Source organism: Cervus elaphus, chromosome 21 (genome assembly GCF_910594005.1).
Source record: "Cervus elaphus chromosome 21, mCerEla1.1, whole genome shotgun sequence".
Lineage (NCBI taxonomy): Eukaryota > Metazoa > Chordata > Mammalia > Artiodactyla > Cervidae > Cervus > Cervus elaphus.
The window spans coordinates 4,733,360-4,755,564 of record NC_057835.1 but is presented as its reverse complement, the minus strand read 5'-3'; the positions used below and the strand labels follow the sequence as shown (position 1 = coordinate 4,755,564).

Here is a 22,205-nt window from a genome sequence, read left to right as displayed (position 1 = left end):
CATGCCCACAGTCCCCGAATGACCCCAACTCCCAGACCCTGTACCTGGGATCACATGTCCACAGTCTCAGGGTGATCCCACCTCCGACACTCTACACCTGGGGTCCATGTCCCTCAGGTTTACCCCTCCTGATCCCTGTACTTGGGCTTACACGTCCATAGTCTCCATGGTGACTGTTGAGTCCAACTCAACAGCACAGGTTCCTGACAGCATGGCATGGCAAAAGATGAGAAACATTCAAGAACGTTACAGAGGGGATCAGGGGACCAACACCGCCATGAGGGGAAGGTGCCCACACTGATCTCATGTCTGCTTTATTACACTTTCTGAGACCAGCTTTCATGTGTTTACAGGAGCATAGCAGGCCGGGTGGCCTTCAATGATAATCCTGTGCAATTAATATTTAGCATTTTTTAATCCCTGTTTTTCTGCTTCAGGGACAAAGACCTAGTTAATGTTTATGTGCCTCACAGGCGACAAAGAAACAGTCTGTTGATGGCTTTCCACCCCCAGGAGTACATCCTGCTTTCAAGATATTTTTTGTTCCTTCTTGGATTCCTTCAGGAGTGACATGCTGAGTCATGTCCTCTCAGCAAGATTGCTTAACTCTTTTGCCAGGCCTTTAAGTAGTCCTGTCTCCTACAGGTGACCCCCTCCCACACCCTGCACATTGGTAACATGTCCAGAGTCTACAGGGGTATGAACCAGCCCAGACACTTTACCTGGGGTCACAGGTCCCAGTCTCCTGGATGAGCCCACCTCCAGGCACTGCACCTTGGGTCACATGACCACAGTGTGCGAGGTGACAGCACCTCCCACACCCTGCACCTAGGGTCGCGTGTCCAGTCTCCAAGGTGACTCTATCCCAGACTGTGCACCCGGGGTAACCTGTCAACAATCCCAAGAGTGACCCCACTTTTCAAACCCTGCACCTGAGGTCACAAGTCCACAGTCTCCATGGTGACCCCCTCCTAGACCATATGCACTGGGACACACGTCCACATTTCCAGGGTCAGCCTCTTCCCCAGACACTGCACTTTGGGTCACACGTCCATAGTCCCCAAAATGAACCCACCTCCCAGAACCTGTAATGGGGGACATGTGTACTCAGTCTCCAGGGAGACCCCACCTCACAGACCCAGCACCTGCGGTCCCACACCTAAAGTCTACAGGGTGATGGCACCTCCTATACCCTGCGCCTGGGGTCACATGTCCACAGTATCCAGGGTGACCTCCTTTCGACTGTGGACCTGGGGTCACATTCCCATAGTGCCGAGGTGACATCCCTCCGCAGACACTGTACCTGGGGTCACACGTCCAGTCTTCAGGGTGACCCCGTCCCCTAGACTGAGCAACTAGGATCACACACCCACATTACAGGGTAGCCCCACCTCCCAGAGCCTGAACCTGGGGCCGCACGTCCATAGTCTCCATGGTGACTCCCTCATAGACCACGCACCCGGGATCATACGACCACTGTCTCCAGGGTGATCCCCACCCGACCCTGCACCTGGGGTCACATTTCCAAAAGCTCTAGGGTGACACTTCTCCCCAGATCCTGTACCTAGGGTCACACCTGCACAATCTCCAGAGTGACCCCACACCCTGCACCTGGGGTGACATGTCCATAATCAGCAGTGTAACCCCAAGTCCTACACACATTATCTGGATTCGCAGGTCCAGTCTCTATGGTGACCCCTTCCCATACCATGCACCTTGGATCACACATCCACAGTCTGCACGGAGAGCCCCCTCCCCAAACCGTGCACTTTGAATCACACATCCACAGTCCTCAGGGGGACCACGCCTCCCAGACCCTGTACCTAGGGTCACATGTACAGTCTCCAGGGGGACACCAACTCACAGACCCTGCACTGGGGTCACATGTCCACAGTGTCCAGTATGAACCCCCCTCCCAGGCCCTGTACGTGGGACACATGTCCACAGTCTCAAGGGTGACCCCCCTCCGAGACCCTGCACTGGGGTCACATGTCCACAGTGTCCAGTATGAACCCCCCTCCCAGGCCCTGTTCCTGTGACACACGTCCACAGCCTCTAGGGTGACCACCCCTCCCAGAACCTGCACCTGGGGTCACATGTCCACAGCCTCTAGGGTGACCACCCCTCCCAGACCTTGTACCTGGGTCACATGTCCACAGTGTCCAGTGTGAACCCCCCTCCCAGACCCTGTTCCTGTGACACATGTCCACAGCCTCTAGGGTGACCACCCCTCCCAGAACCTGCACCTGGGGTCACATGTCCAGTGTCCAGTGTGAACCCACCTCCCAGACCCTGTACCTGGAGTCACATGTCCACAGTATCCAGTGTGAATCCCCCTCCCAGACCCTGTACCCAGGTCACATGTCCACAGCCTCTAGGGTGACCCCCCTCCCAGACCCTGTACCCGGGTCACATGTCCACAGTCTTTAGGGTGACCCTCCTCCCAGACCCTGTACCTGGGCAGAAATATCTTCAGTCTCCCGAGTGACACCCTCCCAGACCCTGTGCCTGGGGTCACACTTCCACAATGTCCTATGTGACAGCCCTACCCAGATCCTGAACCTGGTGTCACATGTCCAGAGTCTCCAGCACGACTTCCCTCCCAGACCCTGTACCTGGGTCACATGTCCAGTCTGCAGGGTGACCATACTCCCCATATTTTGTACATGGTGTCACATCCACATTCTCCACGGTGACTCAACCTCCCTGTCCCGTACTGGGGTCTTACAACCAAAGTCTATAGGGAACCTCCCCTCCCAGCCCCTACACCTGGGGTCACATGTCCACTATCTCCAGGATGACTCCACATCTCAGACCACGTGCCTGGGGCCATATGTCTAACAGTCTCCCAGGTGAGCTCCCTCCCCAGAACCTGCACCCAGGGTCACATGTCGACAGTCTCCAAGGTGACCCGTCTCCATATACCCAGCACCTGGGGTCAAACGTGCACTCTCCAGGGGGACAACCCTCCCAGACCTTGCTCCTGGGGTTATACGCCCACAGTCTTCGTTGTGACACCCACTTACCAGACCCTGCACCTGTGGTCACCTAACCAGTCTCCAGGGTGACAAACCCCCCAGACTGTGCACATGGGGTCACATGTCCACATTCTCCAGGGTGACCCAACTTCTCTGACTCTGTACGGGGTATCACCACCAGAGTCTTCAGTATGACCATCCTCCCAGACCCTGCACCTGGCTTCTCACGTCCACGGTCTCCAGGGTAAACCTTCCCCGACCCTTCACCTGGGGTCACATGTCCACAGTCTCCTTGATGACACCCCTCCTAGACCCTGTACCTGGGATCACATGTCCACAGATCAGGGTGACTCACCACACCTGATTGAGTACCTAGGATCACTTGTCCACAGTCTTCAGGGTAACCTCCCCGAACAAACCCTACACCTGATGTCACATGTCCACAGTCTCCACGGTGAAACCCTCCCGACCCTGCACCTGGGTCACATGTCCACAAGCTCCAGGGTGACACCTTCCCAGACCCTGGACCAGGGTCACATGTCTACAGTCTGAAGGGTGATCCTACCTCCCAACCCTGAACTCGCAGTCACACTTAAACGGTCTCCAGGGTGACTGCTCCTGATCCTGCACGTGGGGTCACATTTCTACAGTCCCCTGGGTGATACCTCTCCCAGGTCTGTACCTGGGGTTACATGCGCATAGTCTCCATGGTGACCCCTCCTTGCAGATCCTGTCCCTGTGGTCAAATATCTGCAGTATCCAGGGTAACCCCCCAGGCCATAAACATGGGGTGACACCTCCAGTTTCCAGTATGAGCCCACCTTCAGACCCTGTACCAGGGTCACATGTTCACAGTCTTAGGGTAACCCCAACTCCTAGACCCTATACCTGGAGTCACAAGTCCACAGTCTTCATGGTGACCCCCTCCCAGACCATTCACCTTGGATCACACGTCAGAATCTCCAGGGAGAGCTGCCTCACCAAATCCTTCACTTTTAGTCACATGTCCACAGTCCCCAGGGTGACCCCACCTCGCAGACTCTGTACCTGGGGTCACATGTCTACAGTCTACTGTGTGACCCCGCCTCTAAAACCCAGTATCTGGGGTCCCATGTTCACAGTCTCTAGGGTGACCCCACCTCCCAGACCCTGCACCTGGAGTCACATGTCTACAGTATTCAGTGTGACACCCTCTAGACCTTGGACCTGGGGTCACATTTCCACAGTGTCTAGTGTGATACCCCTCGGGGCAGCCCACCAATGCATGCAAAGGCCTCCTGTTGCTGTTTGCTTCCTTCTGCCAGAGCTAGCTTTGCTCCCCACTTGGGCCTTTGGCAAGTCAGGGCCGGCCCGCCACCCCCCACAGTGGCCCTTGGGCAGTGCCAGGTGCCCTTGGCCAAGTGACCCCAGCATGGCACCCGGCCCCCTCAGAAGCACTCCCGCAGCCTCCTTCCCCATGGGTAGGGCCGCGCTGATCTAGGAATGTGTTTGCAAGGCTCGCAGAGTGCAGGCAGACACAGGCCCTGACTCAGGAATTGAGGTCTGGAAGCAGGCCCGGAGTTCTGGCGCCTGAGGAGCCACACACTTGCTGCATGATAGAGGCCTGAAAAACCACTCTCTGGGGCTGCCTTTCCTGCCTCCAAGGACGATATCGTCCCCAGCTGCCTACGGGCTGAGAGTCACCCCTGGCTGGGAAGCGCTGGCTGGGAGGTCATTTTGCAGTGGCAATGGCCCCTGGGGCCCCACACCCAGGAAGGGCTCGCACACTCCCAGGGAAGATCAAGGCAACCTCCACACGGCTGTTCCATCACGTTTGCTCTGCAGGAGAAAGCTCCCAGGCCGAGGCCTGTCTGCACCGTGCTTGGATCCTGTGGGGAGAACACCCTGGGCACCCACCTGGATCCCAGGCCTAGGGCCCCAAACTGGCATTTTTCTCATGGGGAGCCCTTACGTGGGGCAGCCCAGCAATTACTTGCAAAGGCCTCCCGTTGCTGTTTGCTTCCTTCTGCCAGAGCTAGCTTTGCTCCCCACTTTGGCATTTGGCAAGCCAGTGCCACCCCTTGCCGGGGGCCCATGGGAGGTGCCAGGTGCCCTCGGCCAGGTGAACCCAGCATGGCACCCGGCCCCCTCAGATGCACTCTCGCAGTGTCCTTCCCCATGGGCAGGACCGAGCTTACCTAAGAATGTGTTTGCAAGGCTCGGAATGTGCAGGCAGACCCAGGGCCCTGACTCGGGAATTGAGGCCCTCAGAGCAGGCCTGCAGGTCTGACATCTGAGAAGCAAAACATTTGCTGCAAGATAGAGGCCCGACAACACACTCTGTATGGATGCCTTTCCTTCCTCCAAGGAAGATAGCTTTCCCAGTCTCCCGCGTGCTGAGTGTCACACAGCTGGAATGCGCTTGCGTGGAGGTCATGATTCAGTGGCAATGGCCCCTGAGGCCCTGTGCCCAGGTAGGGCTCCCACACTCACAGGCAAATCAAAGCAACTTCCAAATGAGTCAGCTCTTCGCATCTAGTGGCCAAGTATTGGAGTTTCAGGTTCAATATTAGTCTTTCCAATGTATATTCAGGCCTGATATCCTTTAGGATGGAGTGGTTGGGTCTCCTTGTAGTCTAAGTGACCTTCGAGCATCTTCTCCAAAACCACAGTTCAAAAGCATCAAATCTTCGGCTGTCAACTTTTTTTATAGTCCATCTTTCACATCCATACATGACATATGGAAAAACCATAGCCTTGACTACACGGATCTTTGTTGGAAAAGCAATGTCTCAGCTTTTTAATATGCTGTCTAGTTTGGTCATCATTTTCCTTCCAAGTTGTAAGCATCTTTTTATTTCATGGCTGCAGTCACCATCTGCAGTGATTTCTGAGCCCCCCAAAATAAAGTCTGCTGCTGTTTCTACTATTTTTCCCGTCTATTTTTCATGAAGTGATGAGACTAGATGCAATGATCTTAGTTTTCCGAATGCTGAGCTTTAAGCTAACTTTTTCACCCTCCTCTTTCACTTTCATCAAGAGGCTCTTTAGTTCTTCTTCACTTTCTGCCATAAGGGTGGTGTCATCTGCATATCTGAGGTTATAGATATTTCTCCTGGCAATCTTGATTCCAGCTCAGGCTTCATCCAGCCCAGTGTTTCTCACAATGTACTCTGCATACAACTTAAATAAGCAGGGTGCCAATATACAGCCTTGACATATTCCTTTTCCTATTTGGAACCAGTCTGTTGTTCCATGTCCAGTTCCAACTGTTTCTTCCTGACCTGCATACAGATTTCTCAAGAGGCAGGTCAGGTGGTCTGGTATTCCATCTCTTTCAAAATTTCCCACAGTTTATTGTGATCCACAGAGTCAAAGGCTTTGGCATAGTCAATAAAGCAGAAATAGATGTTTTTCTGGAACTCTCTTGCTTTTTTCTTGATCCAGTGGATGTTGGCAATTTGATCTCTGGTTCCTCTGCCTTTTCTAACACCAGCTTGAACATCTGGAAGTTCACGGTTCATGCATTGCTGAAGCCTGGCTTGGAGAATTTTGAGCATTACTTTACCAGCATGTGAGATGAGTCCAATTGTGCAGCAGTTTGAACGTTCTTTGTCATTGCCTTTCTTTGGGAGTGGAATGAAAACTGACCTAACAAACCTAGATGTTTTCAACTGCATATGCTAAAAGAACCAGCTTTGCAGTTTCCAAGAAAAAAAAAAAAGTTTCATTTTAACCAATTTTCTCTGAAGTCCAAGGAATATCACGGCCATCCTGCATCAAAAAATCATCTTTCTTATCAGAGAAATGCAAATCAAAACCACAACGAGGTACCATCACATGCCAGTCAGGATGGCTGCTATCCAAAAGTCTACAAGCAATAAATGCTGGAGAGGGTGTGGAGAAAAGGGAACCCTCTTACACTGTTGGTGGGAATGCAAACTAGTACAGCCACTATGGAAAACAGTGTGGAGATTCCTTAAAAAACTGGAAATAGAACTGCCATATGACCCAGCAATCCCACTTCTGGGCATACACACTGAGGAAACCAGATCTGAAAGAGACACGTGCACCCCAATGTTCATCGCAGCACTGTTTATAATAGCCAGGACATGGAAGCAACCTAGATGCCCATCAGCAGATGAATGGATAAGGAAGCTGTGGTACATATACACCATGGAATATTACTCAGCCATTAAAAAGAATTCACTGAATCAGTTCTAATGAGATGGATGAAACTGGAGCCCGTTATACAGAGTGAAGTAAGCCAGGAAGATAAAGACCAATACAGTATACTAACGCATATATATGGAATTTAAAAAGATGGTAACAATAACCCTATATGCAAAACAGAAAAAGAGACACAGATGTACAGAACAGACTCTTGGACTCTGTGGGAGAAGGCGAGGGTGGGATGTTCTGAGAGAATAGCATTGAAACAAGTATACTATCAAGGGTGAAACAGATCATCAGCCCAGGTTGGATGCGTGAGACAAGTGCTCGGGGCTGGTGCACTGGGAAGACCCAGAGGGATGGGATGGGGAGGGAGGTGGGAGGGGGGATCAGGATGGGGAACACATGTAAATCTATGGCTGACTCATGTCAATGTATGGCAAAAACCACTACAATATTGTAAAGTAATTATCCTCCAACTAATAAAAATAAATGAAAAAAAAAAAAAACCATGTAGGAGGTAAATATGCTCAGCTGACAATACTTGGAAATATATACATGTATTCCAGCTTACTGTTGAACATACTCAGTTAAAGGTAATTTGTGATGATGTCTCCATGGATCTTGTAACCTTTCCTTTGGTTTATCGGTAACTTCCCATTTCCCATTCCAATGGTAAGATACCTGGCTTCCACCACTTGTCATGTATAGAATTCAGTGCTTGTCCCATGTGGTTACTGAAAAAACTGTCAGACTGTCTTCCAAAGGGGGCTGTGCATGCATCCCACCAGTATCTTGAGTATGTTTCTGTAGGAGAGTTTACTATCAGTATACCCTCCGTGGCCACGTGTCTATTTCAATCTTTACCAGTTATGAATGGGCTTGTTTGCTCTAGTGTTCTTGGACAATTTCAGTACAGATTCTTTGTCAGATATGCATTTTTTAGGAATACGATTTTATTTATTTTTGGCCGTGTTGGGTCTTCGTGTGTGGGCTTTTCCTAGTTTGGGTGAGCGTGGGCCATAACTAGTGGTGTGGGGCTTCTCACTGCAGTGGCTCCTCTTGTTGTGGGGCACAGGCTCAATATATACAATAAACCAAACCAAATCAAAGTATTAGAATTAAAATATCTCATTCAGAGAAGTTAAAAACCACAGAACAGAATACAGAAAAACCAAGGATTTACAACTAGAGAATACTGCTAATTAAATATATCCTAGTCTCTAAAATTCTATTATAAGTTATTTCTTATTCACAGATTTGCTGAATTTTAAAGATTCATTTTTACCTGAGATAGAAGAAAAATTCTTAAAGCCCATCACTTCACGTTTTGGCTTGATTGTTTCTAAGAGTTCTGGAAGCTGAAATAAATATGCACTTTATATATTCAGTTACTTTTTACTAATCAAAGGAAGAGACAATTCTATATGCACCTACAACTCTAGACTGTTATTAATTAATGATAAAACTAAACTTGGAACTTTCAGTAACTTTCATCAGAAGAAAACAAAATTCATTAGTGCTTTCAGTAGAAAATAATTCAACAACATGGAAAATCGTATTTTCACGGCTATTAACACTATTCTGTAGCTCCCTTCAATACCAAAAAAACCTTATGATAAAGATCATGTTTTTGCTCAACACATCCAGTATTTGTCCAAGCACCACAAAACACTTAAACCTGAAATAAGCAGAATTATGTATCACAGCACTTAAACACACTCTGTTCCTAAACAAAGTTCTGTTAATGGTAAAAGCAAGAAGATGAAACCTATGTGGAGGAAATAGGAAGACGTTTTAAAAGTTCAGCACTTTTAAAGGATAAGTACTGGGTAAGTAGACTAGAAACAATTAGAATCCAACCCATTAAAGACCGTGGCTCCACCAGTGAAAAATCCGCTGCAGGCCTCCGGCCGCCCCCTGCAGCCGCTGCCATCCCTACTCCTCCACCGCTGCCTTCAACCCACCTGCCTATCTCCAACCCGCCTCAGACTGTAAATTCTAACTCCAATTCCCCTAGCACCCCAGAAGGCCAGGGAACTCAAGACCTACCTGTTGACAGTTTTAGTCAAGATAGTAGTATCTATGAGGACCAGCAAGACAAATATACCTCTAGGACTTCTCTGGAAACCTTACCCCCTGGTTCAGTTCTACTAAAGTGTCCAAAGCCTATGGAAGAAAACCATTCGTCTCACAAAAAGTCCAAGAAGAAGTCTAAAAAACACAAGGAAAAGGACCAAATAAAAAATCACGACGTTGAGATGATTGAGGAAAAGGAAGAGGACCTTACAAGAGAAGAGGAAATTGTCAAGCTGAATGACTCCAATCCGGATTCCAATGAAGGAGTTAAAGAGGATTGCACTACCTCCACAGAGCCTTCTTCAACAATTGAACTCCCAGATTATTTGATAAAATATATTGCCATCGTCTCCTACGAGCAAGGCCAGAATTACAAGGATGACTTCAACGCTGAGTATGACGAATATAGGGCCTTGCATGCCAGGATGGAGACTGTGGCTAGAAGATTTATCAAACTGGATGCACAGCGAAAGAGCCTTTCTCCAGGCTCAAAAGAGTATCAGAATGTTCATGAAGAAGTCTTACAAGAATATCAGAAGATAAAGCAGTCTAGTCCCAATTACCACGAAGAAAAATACAGATGCAAGTATCTTCATAACAAGCTAGCTCCCATCAAGAGACTAATAGGTGAATTTGACCAACAGCAAGCAGAGTCATGGCACTAGAGATCTGCTTGGACCAGAAGATGTGAATAAACTTAAGCTTATTTATTTAAAATTCCAAATGAGTTGCTCTCAAAATTCTAAAAAATGAAACTTTGCCTGTTGAAAGTTTCAGTATTAGTAAACTTGAGTTATCTTTTTTTTCTTTCTTCTTGTTTTCCCATTTACTTTGCTTCCTTGCATTTTTGAAGCTGCTTTTTCTGGTCCTTTCTTCCCCTTTAAGACCTGTGTTTGTCAATAGAAATAATTTTTTTTAGATATTGGGGATCCAGTGTCTGTACTTCAAATCAAACTTTTTTCCTTAAAAACTGTGTTTGTCATTATAAATGATTTTTTTTTAATTAAAAAGAAAAATAATAAAGACCGTGGCTCCACAGGGTGAGCTGAGCTAATGAGGGCCTGGCTTGTCCTGGCCTGTGGCGTCACTGCTCAGGGGAAGCCAGGGCTCCAGGCAGGCACGCAGTAGACAGGCTGCTACCCAAGGAGGAGAGCATGCCAGTCAGGGGGTGGAGGCAACGCCAGAGGGAGGGAAAGGATGCTCTCTCTCAGGGGCCCTGGGCCCACAAGTCTAAACCCCATGAGGCCAGACAGTGAGAGCAGAGGCTGCTACCCGAGGAGGACAGCATGCCCGTCGGGGGCGGAGGCGACGCCAGAGGGAGGGAAAGGATGCTGTCTCTCAGGGGCCCTGGGCCCACAAGTCTAGACAGTGTCTGGCCCACAAGGCCAGACAGTGAAAACCCTGAACCCCACACTTAGAATCCTCTGTGACACAGGCTTGCCTGCTCCTGAAGCCTGTCCAGGTCTGTGACCACGCAGACAAGCTGAGTGCTGGAAATGGAGACGATGGGCTTTGTTTCAGAAGGGCCACTTGCTTGGTCTTCGCAATTTCCTTGGGTGATAGAAAGATCTTTGCTGCCAGTTACCAAAGGCTTTTTAATATCCTTAGCACTTTCATTAGAGATGGGCCTGAGTAAAAGCTGAAAAAGGATTTCAGCGATAAAATGTTTCCACCTGCAAGATACATGAGCATGTAACTCAACACAAAATGCCAGCTGTCGACAAAGTATTAAGTGAAAGTTAACTCAGGAAAGGAGACCACACCCTGCCTCTCCAGGTAGGTGTGAAAAACAGGAACAGGACAGACTGTGACCCTGCGTGCATTTCCCCTCCTTGACCTAAGTAACAGAAAGAAAGCAAGAGGTCCCAAAACTAAAGGAAAATTAAGATCTGGAACATCCTAGGCTTTAAAAAGTTAATTAACTGCTTAAGGTAAACAATTTACTATATTTATTTAATAAATTATTATCATAGGGTAAAAAATAAAAGTCTCAACCTCAATTATGCTTCAAATAATACAAACAACCTAAGTGTCTTCTGCATAATGGACTGCTACAGGGGAAAAAAACCTAAGAGCAGACCACTTGCATCGAGAAAAGAATGGAATATTCTAGGTGTAAGAATAATCACTGGCTGGCATCTTGCTGGGGATGATGAAGCAAGCCCAGGCCTCAGAGGATCATATCAAGTCCACGGTGTCCCAGGAACTGCACAATCTTCATGAACAGTTTCATAGGGCAGGGTGCTCTACTGAGACTCCTCTGAGGAGAGGGAGGCAAAGGAGGAGGAGGAGAGGAACTTGGATGGAGCACCATTATCTGCTGGGCACCTTTGTTATCAGTTTGCTGGGCAAGAAATCTCTTTACTCCTCACAACAAGCACATGTAGAAGTTGTGTTCCTATTTTACAGACGAAGAATCTGAGATTCAGCCAATTTCCCTAAGACCACATAATTAAAGAGCAGCAGCGCCAAGGTCTGACTTGAAGCCTGTGCTGTTTCCACTGAAACACTGTCCTCCAGTTGACAGAGTGCTTCCGTGTCCGTGGATGATGGCTTCTCCACGTCATCTTTCCCACACTTCCGCTCATGCTCCCTTATAATCATCACCTTGCACTGGCCGGGGTGTGTGTCTATCACTGAGCTGTCTGTGCAGCAGGCATCTCTGAGACCTGGAGCGGACCTGGTGGGGCCGGGTGCTCAGCACTGGACCACATGAATGCTCCTCTGGCTTTATGCACAAAAATTAATCAATCATTATAGGCATGTGAATCCCTAATACATCCAAGCTGAAAAGGGTTTCTGAAACGAAGGGAAGGTTAACCAATTTTAAGACCTTCTAATCTCAGCCATTTGGTGTTTTTCAATTTCCAAATATTAAGGAAAAACTATGCATATTTTTATTATCTTCATTAAAACGACCATCTCTGTTTTATGGTGCCTCTGTATTGGAGGCACCATAAAAGGATTCTGGTTTTCCTAAGGGAAAATGAGGTCAATGCAGTGCTTTTCAAAAAGACAAAGCAATGAATATGTGACAACTGATGCCCCTAAAGATCACATAAACAAGAGTGAAAAGGAAGTCCAGTGAAATGGATAGAAACTAGGGAAGCTGGACTATAGCCCTTGCATCAACCTCTCATGACCACATGGGCTTTAAAAATCTTGGCACGTTTAGTTTAACCTGTCTTTAATTCATTTCAGTCTTGATTAGGGATGAGCACCAGCCAGCCCTCACCTCCTTGACAAATTTGGAGTACCGCGCCAGAATCTGCAGCGTCAGTCTCCACAGACGACGTGCCAGCAGCGGCAAGAACATCTTGTCAGACCAGCACCTCTGAAGGCTGCTCCACGTCCTGTGAGAAGCCAAAAGGCAATACAAGCTCCCAGCTAGAGGTAAAAATGCACAGTTAAGGAGTTGCAGCGGAAGGGCTAACAGCTAAAATCTTCAACGGACAAGCCAAGAGTGAAGCCAATGACATTCTGAAGAATCCTATGAGGTCAGCAAAGATTTAGGGAGGTGGAGTGGACAGCCAAGAGGCCTTTAAACGCTGTTTTCTAATTTTACATGACTCCTTCTCCCAGGTATTTGATGCATATTAAACATACATAACAATCAGAAATAATCAGTTAACAGGTACTTTATAATAAAGCAACAAATGCGAATTGGAGTGGCAGTCACTTGCAAGGGTTTACTCTTTGGTTTTGAATTTGTCCTGTCTTCTCTTCCACTCCTGAATATGCTATTTAAATACAGGAAGTCAATTACACATGGCTACCTTTGCAAAGACAGCTGAAAATAAACTTTTGAGGCTAGAAGAGTGCAGTTTAGATGGAACTTGGCCACACAAAAGGGAGCACAGTGGAGTGGAGCTTTGTGGCTACAGGAACAGCCACCTAGGTGAGCAGGCACCAGGGACGCCTAAAGAGTGACTAGATGCAAACACGTCTGGAAAGCGTAGGCTGACCCCAGCCACCCGCCCGCTGTCCCAGGACTGGGCCAAGGGCTCTGGAGGCCTGAGGCAGCAGTCTGAGCTGAGAGTTATTCTCTGGAGGGAAGGGACATTCTGATCCTTGACCTCAGCTTGAGAGAGAAGTGGAGGGTAGCCACAAGGTTACAAGAAAAGGCTGTCACTTAAGCACAGCAGGGGTTATATCCCCTTGACACATTATATTCAGAAGCGAAAATGTGGTCTCCTTCCCGTTTTCTTAAAGCATTCTTTACATCGTCTCTATACAGCCGGAAGCTCTAGAAACCCTTTTTTAAAAAAGAACTTAAACTATATCTTCAGGGTCTAACTTACTTCCCTGGTGGCTCTGACAGTAAATCATCTGCATGCAATGCAGGAGACCTGGGTTTGATCCCTGGGTCAGGAATGGCTACCCACTCCAGTAATTGCTTGGAGAATTTCATGGACAGAGGAGCCTGGTACACTACAATCCATGGGGTTGCAAAGAGTTGGACATGACTGAGCAAGTAACACTACTGGAAGACAGCAAAAGGTCAAAGTGCTCCCAGGGCGCTAAGGCCACCAAGAAGACTTGGTGAATGGAATTAACCCACTTAATGATAGCCTTTGTCACTTTGAGGATATTACCTGGTGCATCTTCCAGGACATCTGTAAGTGCTGCTTCTAAGGATCCCGCTATTTCTCTAAGTCTGAGAGAAAAACAATAGCGTAAACGGCTGTTTTCTCTGCTTCAGGTGCCTGTCCCCCCAACTCCCCCCTCCCCAGGCAATAGGACCATTCTCCTGCTTGCTTGTAGGGCCAGTGCCTCAGAGATGCCCCAGCAGCCCTGATGCCTGGCCTCCAGACTTTTTATCTTACTGAGCAGGAAATAAACTTATCTGAATTACTTGACCAGGAAGCCATTTCTGGCAAGTCCCACCACCTATAATCAGGTAACCACTTTAGGGCCGTAAGACTGGTTTTTCCAGTCCTCTTACCTCCACACTATCAGAAGAAGGCAAATGTCCCTCCAACTAAGAAATGGAGAAGCTATATTCTGTATCTTGGTTTGCAGCTTGAGACATACCACTGAAAGTAGGCAGTTAAACCAGAACAAGTCTCTGCCTGGCGCTCATCAGAGGTCTGCTGCCTGTCTCTCGTGCTGCTACTGGTAACTGCAGGCCCACCCTGAGGCTCAGGATCTGCTTTCTGGATGGGTTTTCTGTTTTCTCTGCTGGGCCATCTGTCATTTCATACCATCTTCTCACAGCCTTCTGTTATAATACCTGATGTGGACACATTTTTATGACTGTGAAATGAAACCGTGTGTGTATTCATTTCCTTAATTAGCTGCCTATGCAGCCCCCTCCTTCCCACCTCTATAACCTTCCATGTTCATACTTTCTTTACCATACATTCTTCTGTCACCCACTAGTTCCCTTGCTACCAATAAATTCTGACACATACTTAACATCAATTTACCTAATCCACAATCTTGGTTTTTTGGATAGTACTTACATGCTTTTTAAAAGCAGTTCAGAGACTGATCTTCAGGAAACTGGAGAGTAAACGCAGCAGCACTTCATAGAAAGAGCAGCAGCCCTGCCCTCAAAGGCACGAGTGGCCGAGAGCAGAGGACCCTGGCCCACCCTGCCTGCTGGAGCTGGCCGCTCCCCACAGCTTCCCTGTGCCACACGCAGGAAAGAACTCAGCGACTGCCCCATGAAGCCTGTGGAAGGCGAGTCTCTCCAAGCAGCAGGGAGAGGCCCAGAGGGAACAAGTGGCAGAAGAGCAGTGGAGGAAGAGAAGGGAGCACTGGAGAACCGCAAAGAAGGCGGTGCTCCCGAGCACACTGCGGAGGAGAGGTCAGGGGCCGCCCTGCGGTGACAAGAGCAGACCAGCTCCTGCATTCGCCTCAGACCCCGAAGCCCACCATCTGCCCACATCTGTTAACACACGAAACACAGGAGGGAAGCTTCAGCACAGAAAAGGCCTGACACCAACACAGCATTGTTCAGAACGCGGAGAACCAGAAGCCACCTTCACAGCCCCAAGGAAGGGAAGGTTTCCGTAACATGCGGCAGAGTTCCTACTGAAAGCAGCGTGAAGAGAGGTCAGCTGGAAGTTCTGCGGCCATCAGAGGAACAGGTATAACTCAGTGTAAGTAAGGACACAGGATAAAACTGTATGTATGCCACAACAATCCGAAAACCATACAAACGAGAAAGTGCAAGACACAAATGCAGCAGACCCCTAACATTAATGCCTTTTAAACAGACGTGCAGATGACGTGTGACCAGGTGTGAGATCCCTAAGACTAAAACTGTCTAAGTCGTGTGACCCAGTTGTCCCCTCTCCCTACCTTCCAGGAGCCCAGAACCCGCCCCTCAAGTAGCTTTGCTGGCCAGTAACTTCCAGGATTGAGGTGTTAGGTTGTACTTCTTCTTAGAAAATAAACAAAGTGAGATGTTACTTTGGTGAAATTTGGAAAGTTATGCTGTAGTTTTCACATATATATGGGATGCCATTCTACTCTTGATAGAGGATTTGTAAGAAAGGCAACCCCAAATACAAACACTCCTAAACTCTTCCATTTGGGTATGGGGATGATCTGGAGACACACACCCCCTCCCCCATGCACGGCTCTACTGACGCATGGACACAACTTGAGGAGGGTGGAGGGGAAGGAAGGCGCATCAGTACCACACGGACTCCACGCTGTAAAGGAGCTACACCACGCTAAGCATGTGCTGAATGGAGCAGACAGAGAACACACATGTGACCATCCTGGGAGCATGCACCATTCTAGCAAGAGTTCAATTGAAAGACACACCACTGCCTGTAGCATTTAAGGCGCTCACACCCAGCTTCCAGGCAGCCGCTGATTTACTACCATTTGAGACTGCTGGGGGCCCATGTGCATTTAATCTCTTTCTATGAAAACTAATGCCTAACCCTACTTCCCAAAACTCCTGGAAGAACACATGAAGCGCTGACACAATAGGGTATGCTGACACAGTAGGGGACCAGAGACAGAAGGGGTGCCCGTGTGCTCACAGAATGGAGGTGGTGGGAGGGGTGCCTTTTTTCCTGAAGATGACGGGGATGTCGGCACAGAGCCAGACCCAGGACTATCTGATTGCTACCGAGAGTGCAATATTAGTACCGATATTCCTTCCTAGAAATTTGCTGAAACATCACCACCCTACTGGTGTTCAGGCTTACTTTAAATGACCCTGAAGTGAATCAGAGAGCAATACAGCTTTGACACCAGCCATGTCTGCAGAACATTCTGTTATCCCAGAGAATAAATAACCCAACCACTGACAAAAATCAACAGAATGGTGTTCTATAAAGTAGTACCTGAATTTCAAGTGGAAGAGCAAATGCACTGAGAACAGGTTACACACGTCATAACTCAAACGTAACTTTTTTAATTTCATCAATTTTAAATAAAACTATTCACAAAGAAAAGCAATTCCTTTGAATGCTTATGACTAAACTCTGGTGAAGATTAAAAATGTCTTTCATGGGACTGGCTGAGTTTCAGCATAGTTTAAGACTCAATTACCAGCTTTGAGAGAACCTATAAGGAGAAGAGAACAGGCTGAGGCCAGGCTGTGCTACCCTGCAGGGCCCAGAGCTCCAGAAGGCAGAAGGACGCGACAGTCCTTCTGGACACGACACTTATGCAAGATTCCCAAGTGTGGGGTCTGGGCTGTGGGGAAATGACTAGATAAGAGGCGTCTGGAGGCAGTAAACAGGAGTATGGGCTGTGATGGTTATTAGATATCTAAAGCAATCTAAGCCAAAACGTAGACTACAGGAGACACGGAAAGTTTAAATATTATTTCTCTACTGCACTCTTAAACTATAAAATGATGCTGCACCATTTTAAAATTTTCTCACAAACCAAAAGGGTTTCTTGCCCTGGCTACATCTTGATCATCAAGTAACGATTACGTCCCATGCAGTCCATGAGTATCTCAGACAAACAGATCCTTAATTTCTTACCTACATTATAATATAACCTTGAAAAATTAAAGCTCAGTATTGTATGTAAAAGAGCACCAAACTAACGGTCTGACAGCTTAGATTTCATCATCAAAAGATGATTATATACATTCTCAATCATGGCAAGTAATTACAAGTCAAGGGATTTAATGTATTTCCCTCTCTGTAATTATTCCTCAGACCTCCAGGGAAGGACTGCATCATAATTAAGGAAAGCATCCAGCGATTTATTTATTTATTTTGTGCATCCAGCGATTTAAACAAAAAGCTTGCAAGTCTTTAAAAACCATTCTAACTAAAATGCTCAAGTTAACATCATTCTATGGAGGAACTTACTGTGATCTCATTCAAGAGAATCTGCAAAAATGGCTATATTATCATCTCTTTTTCTAGGGGAACATACATTGTTAAGAATTTATCCTAAATTGCCCCCGAATTGTCTACAGGACCACTTACTGACCCTGGTGATATCATTATGCTGCTATCTGGAAGGAGAGTGTCACCATTTTCCAGAACACTCACCAAGAATAACTACAATTCTTATAAATTGATGGATGGAATCTGCTACAAAGAATGTTTCAAGAAAGAATACTTTTCCTGATTCCCTCTGAGGATAAAAATGTTACAGGTGAGCAAAACTCAAAACTACAAAACTACAGATGAAGGATAGGTCTGCTATTTGAAGCAAGTGATGAAAGAGGAAAATGGAGAGGAAGAGCTGCTAGGTGACCAGCTCTCTCTGTCTCTTCATAGTGAATGAAGGCGTAGCACCTGGGAATGAAGCTGGGCCTGGTCTAGCTCCCTTGGAGTCCAGCGTTCTCAGCTTGCTCATGACAAGAAAGTAAAACTTAATCCTTTTGTCATACAGGCCAGAACTTTGGCAATCATGATACTTCTTGTGTGTTTCTGCTCTAAATTGTTTCCCAAGGAATAATATGATGGTCTCCAAGAAGGGGCTGTGAGATGAAGTTCAGTCCATCTGAACTGGTGTTCAAATTCTATTTCAGAAGGGTGGAGGTGATGGGAATAAATTGCTGACCTTGGAGGGGAAGGCGGGGCGGGCGGAGGAGGGGAGGGGAGGGGGAAAAAAAAAATTGCTGACCTTATTTGAAAATAAATCGGCAAGTTCCACTTATTATTGACGCTGTGATAGGCAGAATGTGCTCGTAATCTTTTTACACTGGCCTTTGATCCACACTGCCGTTGAAACGTTCTTACAAAATCCATACTTATGGTATATTTCTTTTTTTTTTTTGGTATATTTCTAAAATAAGAACAAACAGGTGGAATTTTCATTTTAAGGAAACTAACCAGAATCGGGATCATATACTGAAAAATGGAAATCAAGATAAAGATCAACACACAGAATCACAGGTTTAAGATCTCATTAGGCCCTTACAGGATCTTCCTCTGAAGATCCGCACACTGAGTAATGCCCAAAGTGGTTCTATGACTTGCTCAAGGTCTTAGGTGGCAAGCCCATCAAGAGACCCAGGTATTCTAAGTCCAGTGGTCTTTAAGTGACAGCTCTCACTCATCTTCTAGGGCACCCCTAACTGTCCACTGGAACCACGAGAGATCACAGATTGAGTGGTATAATTTTCACTGCCTTTCAAGAAGAAGTAGAAAATTTAAAGAAAGGGAAGAAAGGAGGGAAGAAAAGGAAAGCAATTACTCAAACCATGTGAGTAATTACATCATTTTTATAGATGGGACAGCATGAAGACTGACAAGGGGAATCTAGCAACACCACTAAGAGCAGCAGGTAACACTTACTGAACATGTATCATCTGGACAGTGTTTACAATTCTATTATTTAATTAACCCAGAAAACTATACTACCAGGTTAACTGCTTTTATTATCATCTCCCATAGAGATGACACTTCCTCTTCTGCTCAGGCTCAGAGAGAACTGACTCAGAAACAAAGCAAGGAAAGAGAGGGACCAGAAGCCCAGACAGTCAGCAGTGAAAACTGCAGCTGCACGTCCTTTGGCAAGGGCTCTCAGTCCCCAGGCTCCAGGGAGGACACTGAGGGTTTCCCACGGACTTCTCACTGAAGGGAAGCTCTCTTCTGGGTCACCAAACCAATCGCCTAAGTATGATGTCTGTGATTACATGGGAAGTGTGGTACAGTAAAGACTACTGTAGTGTTAAATTCCTTTCAGCTGGTTTTGAGCTGCTGCTGCTGCTGCTAAGTTGTTTCAGGCGTGTCCGACTCTGTGCGACCCCACAGACGGCAGCCCAGCAGGCTCCCCTGTCTCTGGGATTCTCCAGGCGAGAACTGCACTGGGTTGCCATTTCCTTTCCCAGTGCATGAAAGTGAAAAGTGAAAGCGAAGTCGCTCGGTCACATCCGACTCTTAGCTACACTTACTGAATTCCCTAAGTGTGGTCTAAATGTGGGGAGCTGAGAGAAAGAAAAGTATTACTCATCCCTTTTGGGATAAAACTACACCCCTGCATATAATGGATGTTAAAGGAATGCAAAAATACTTCTCTCTTCTCAAAAGCAAGTCCCATTAACACTGAAAACTGAAAGCATTTCTTGCAAGAAATGTAACCACAACCATTAAGTACTGGTTTAGAATTCTAAAGTCAACATTTCATCAGAAAGGTTCATTTCTGAGCTGGAAAATCTCCTGAGCCTAACATGATAAATATGATTCTCTAAAGAGGGGTGTAAAGAGTCTAAATTGCTAATGCTTAAGACCATTACTTCATTCTGCTTATGGTATCTATTTTTAAAAGCCCTACTTTATTTATTTACAAAGATCTATTTTATAAAGTCACAAAACTCAGTGTCACACAACTTGTTGAAAATCATATTACTTAATTATATGGTTCAACATACTGTAACAAGGGCCAAGAGAACAGATAAGTGGTATTTCTGGGATAATAAAGTTCCAAATTTGGTGTCTTACCTGTTGTGAAGTTATTCGGCCCAGGCTTACCACACTCAACTTGTGCCTCTCTACTGCTACTGCTAAGTCACTTCAGTCGTGTCCGACTCTGTGCGACCCCATCCCTGGGATTCTCCAGGCAAGAACACTGGAGTGGGTTGCCATTTCCTTCTCCAATGTATAAAAGTGAAAAGTGAAAGTGAAGTCGCTCAGTCATGTCCGACTCTTCGAGACCCCATGGACTGCAGTCTACCAGGCTCCTCCATCCATGGGATTTTCCAGGCAAGAGCACTGGAGTGGGGTGCCACTGCCTTCTCCGTGTGCCTCTCTACACTTTATAAATTAGTAAGCAAAGCGACCAAGCATAATTAGAAAAAGAGGCAAACAGAGGTTCTAGAAATGAAAATAATGATAAATTTGAAACAGGTGAAAAGGAATTTAGACACAACTGAAGAAGGAATTCTTGAACTAGAAGAAAAGTCCCAAGAAATTACCCAGAATGTAGCACAAAGATGAAAAATAAAAAAAGTAAATTCAGGAAACATGAAAGATAAAGTGAGGATAATTAATTAAGAGTTCTAAAAGCAAATAATAAAGGAATGAGACAGAAGCACAATTGAGTTAATGAATAAAAATGACATAGAAATGATTTAAAAAACCACCAATCCTCATTCAGAAAACCCAACAAATCTTAAATTCAGCAAATAAAAAGAAGTCCATACTAGATATATCATAACGAAATAGCACACCAAAGTCACTGGGAAAATTTTAAAAGGAGCCGGGGAAAAGCCGTTATAACTACCAAGCAACAACTACTTTCAAGTGACAAAGTTCAAAGTGCACAGAATTCTACTTCCAGCAAAACTACCTTTCAAACATAAAAGGTATAAAGTTATTTTCAAACAAATATTGACTGAGGGTTTATCATAAAAAAGTGAAATTTATTATCAACAGAAATTCATAACAGATGAATTTTTGGAGGAAGGAAAATGATCTAAGAGAAAAGGTATAACATTCAAGAAGGAACAATAAGCAAAGGAAATGATAAACATGTGGAATATTTTTGAGAGGAGGAGGATGGCCATGTTAAAGCAATAAAAATAATGCCCAATTGGGGGGGCATAAAAAAATCAAAATAGAAATAAGACCCTGGTAACGAACATATACTATGGAATGGCATGATTGGCATCTAAGATCCTTGTGCTGTACGGGAGGCTGAAGAACACCAGTAACTTTAAATTCTGTTAAGTAAACACTAAGGTTACTTAACACACAAATAAACAGAGGGCAGAACTTCCAAATTAGTAGAGGGGTAAAAGAGAATAAATGAGAAAAACAAATTCCTGAAAGTGCACAATACAAAGAAGGGGAAAGGAAAAAAAAAAAAAAAAAAATGAGAGAAAGGAAAAGAAGGAAGAAAAATGGGACAAATAGGAAGAACTAAAAAAACTGTAAATATATCAATCACTATGATCATTGCAAATTTAATAAATTACCTAATTATAAGACAAAGATTGTCATATTGAATAAAAAAATAAAAACACAAAAATCAAAATCCAGAGCAGGAAGAGGAGGAGCGGCACTAAGCGGCCGAGCAGCAGGGCGCTGAGCAGGCGGGCGGGTGCAGACTCGGGCCATCTGGCCTGGAGTCTTCATTCCTCTCCAGGACACTTTAACATCTCTAAAAGACGGAAAATGAACATATGCGTTTACTTTTGATATATCAACCACGAAGTCCTTTAAATAAAAAACATGATTTAAAAAAAAAAAAGGAATATCAAGGCCTCCTAATCTTTCAAATTATATAGGACATTTTTATACTACATTAATAATTATAATATTAGTTATATAATATATACTACAATCCAATTACTACTTCTTGTTTTCCTTCAAAGGGATATAGCAGAGATCTACAAACTTAATTTTTCATTGAGAACAACTGTAAAGAGATTTGTTTTCAGCGGTCCTTAAGATCTTTTTTAAAACTTAGATAAAAAACAGCCATATCTAGTCATAATTGCTTCTCAACTGAATTCTACCTTACATTCTAAAAAATATTCTTAGTCCCCAAAGTATCACAGACTATGACTTGAATAAAATAATGTGTGTATTTTTAAGGTAAATGCTGGCTCTG

At 45.8% G+C, this 22,205-nt stretch overlaps 1 protein-coding gene across 1 annotated transcript in view; it reads right to left on the bottom strand.

Moving 5' to 3' along the window:
* Nucleotides 1-13,845: 13,845 nt before the first annotated feature.
* Nucleotides 13,846-22,205, bottom strand: part of LOC122678994 (conserved oligomeric Golgi complex subunit 2-like) — a 32,826-nt gene continuing 24,466 nt past the window's right edge. The window contains exon 4 of the mRNA XM_043879189.1: nt 13,846-13,866. Coding sequence (XP_043735124.1) covers nt 13,861-13,866 — 6 coding nt within the window. The 3' untranslated portion in view covers nt 13,846-13,860. The remainder of the gene's footprint in view (nt 13,867-22,205) is intronic.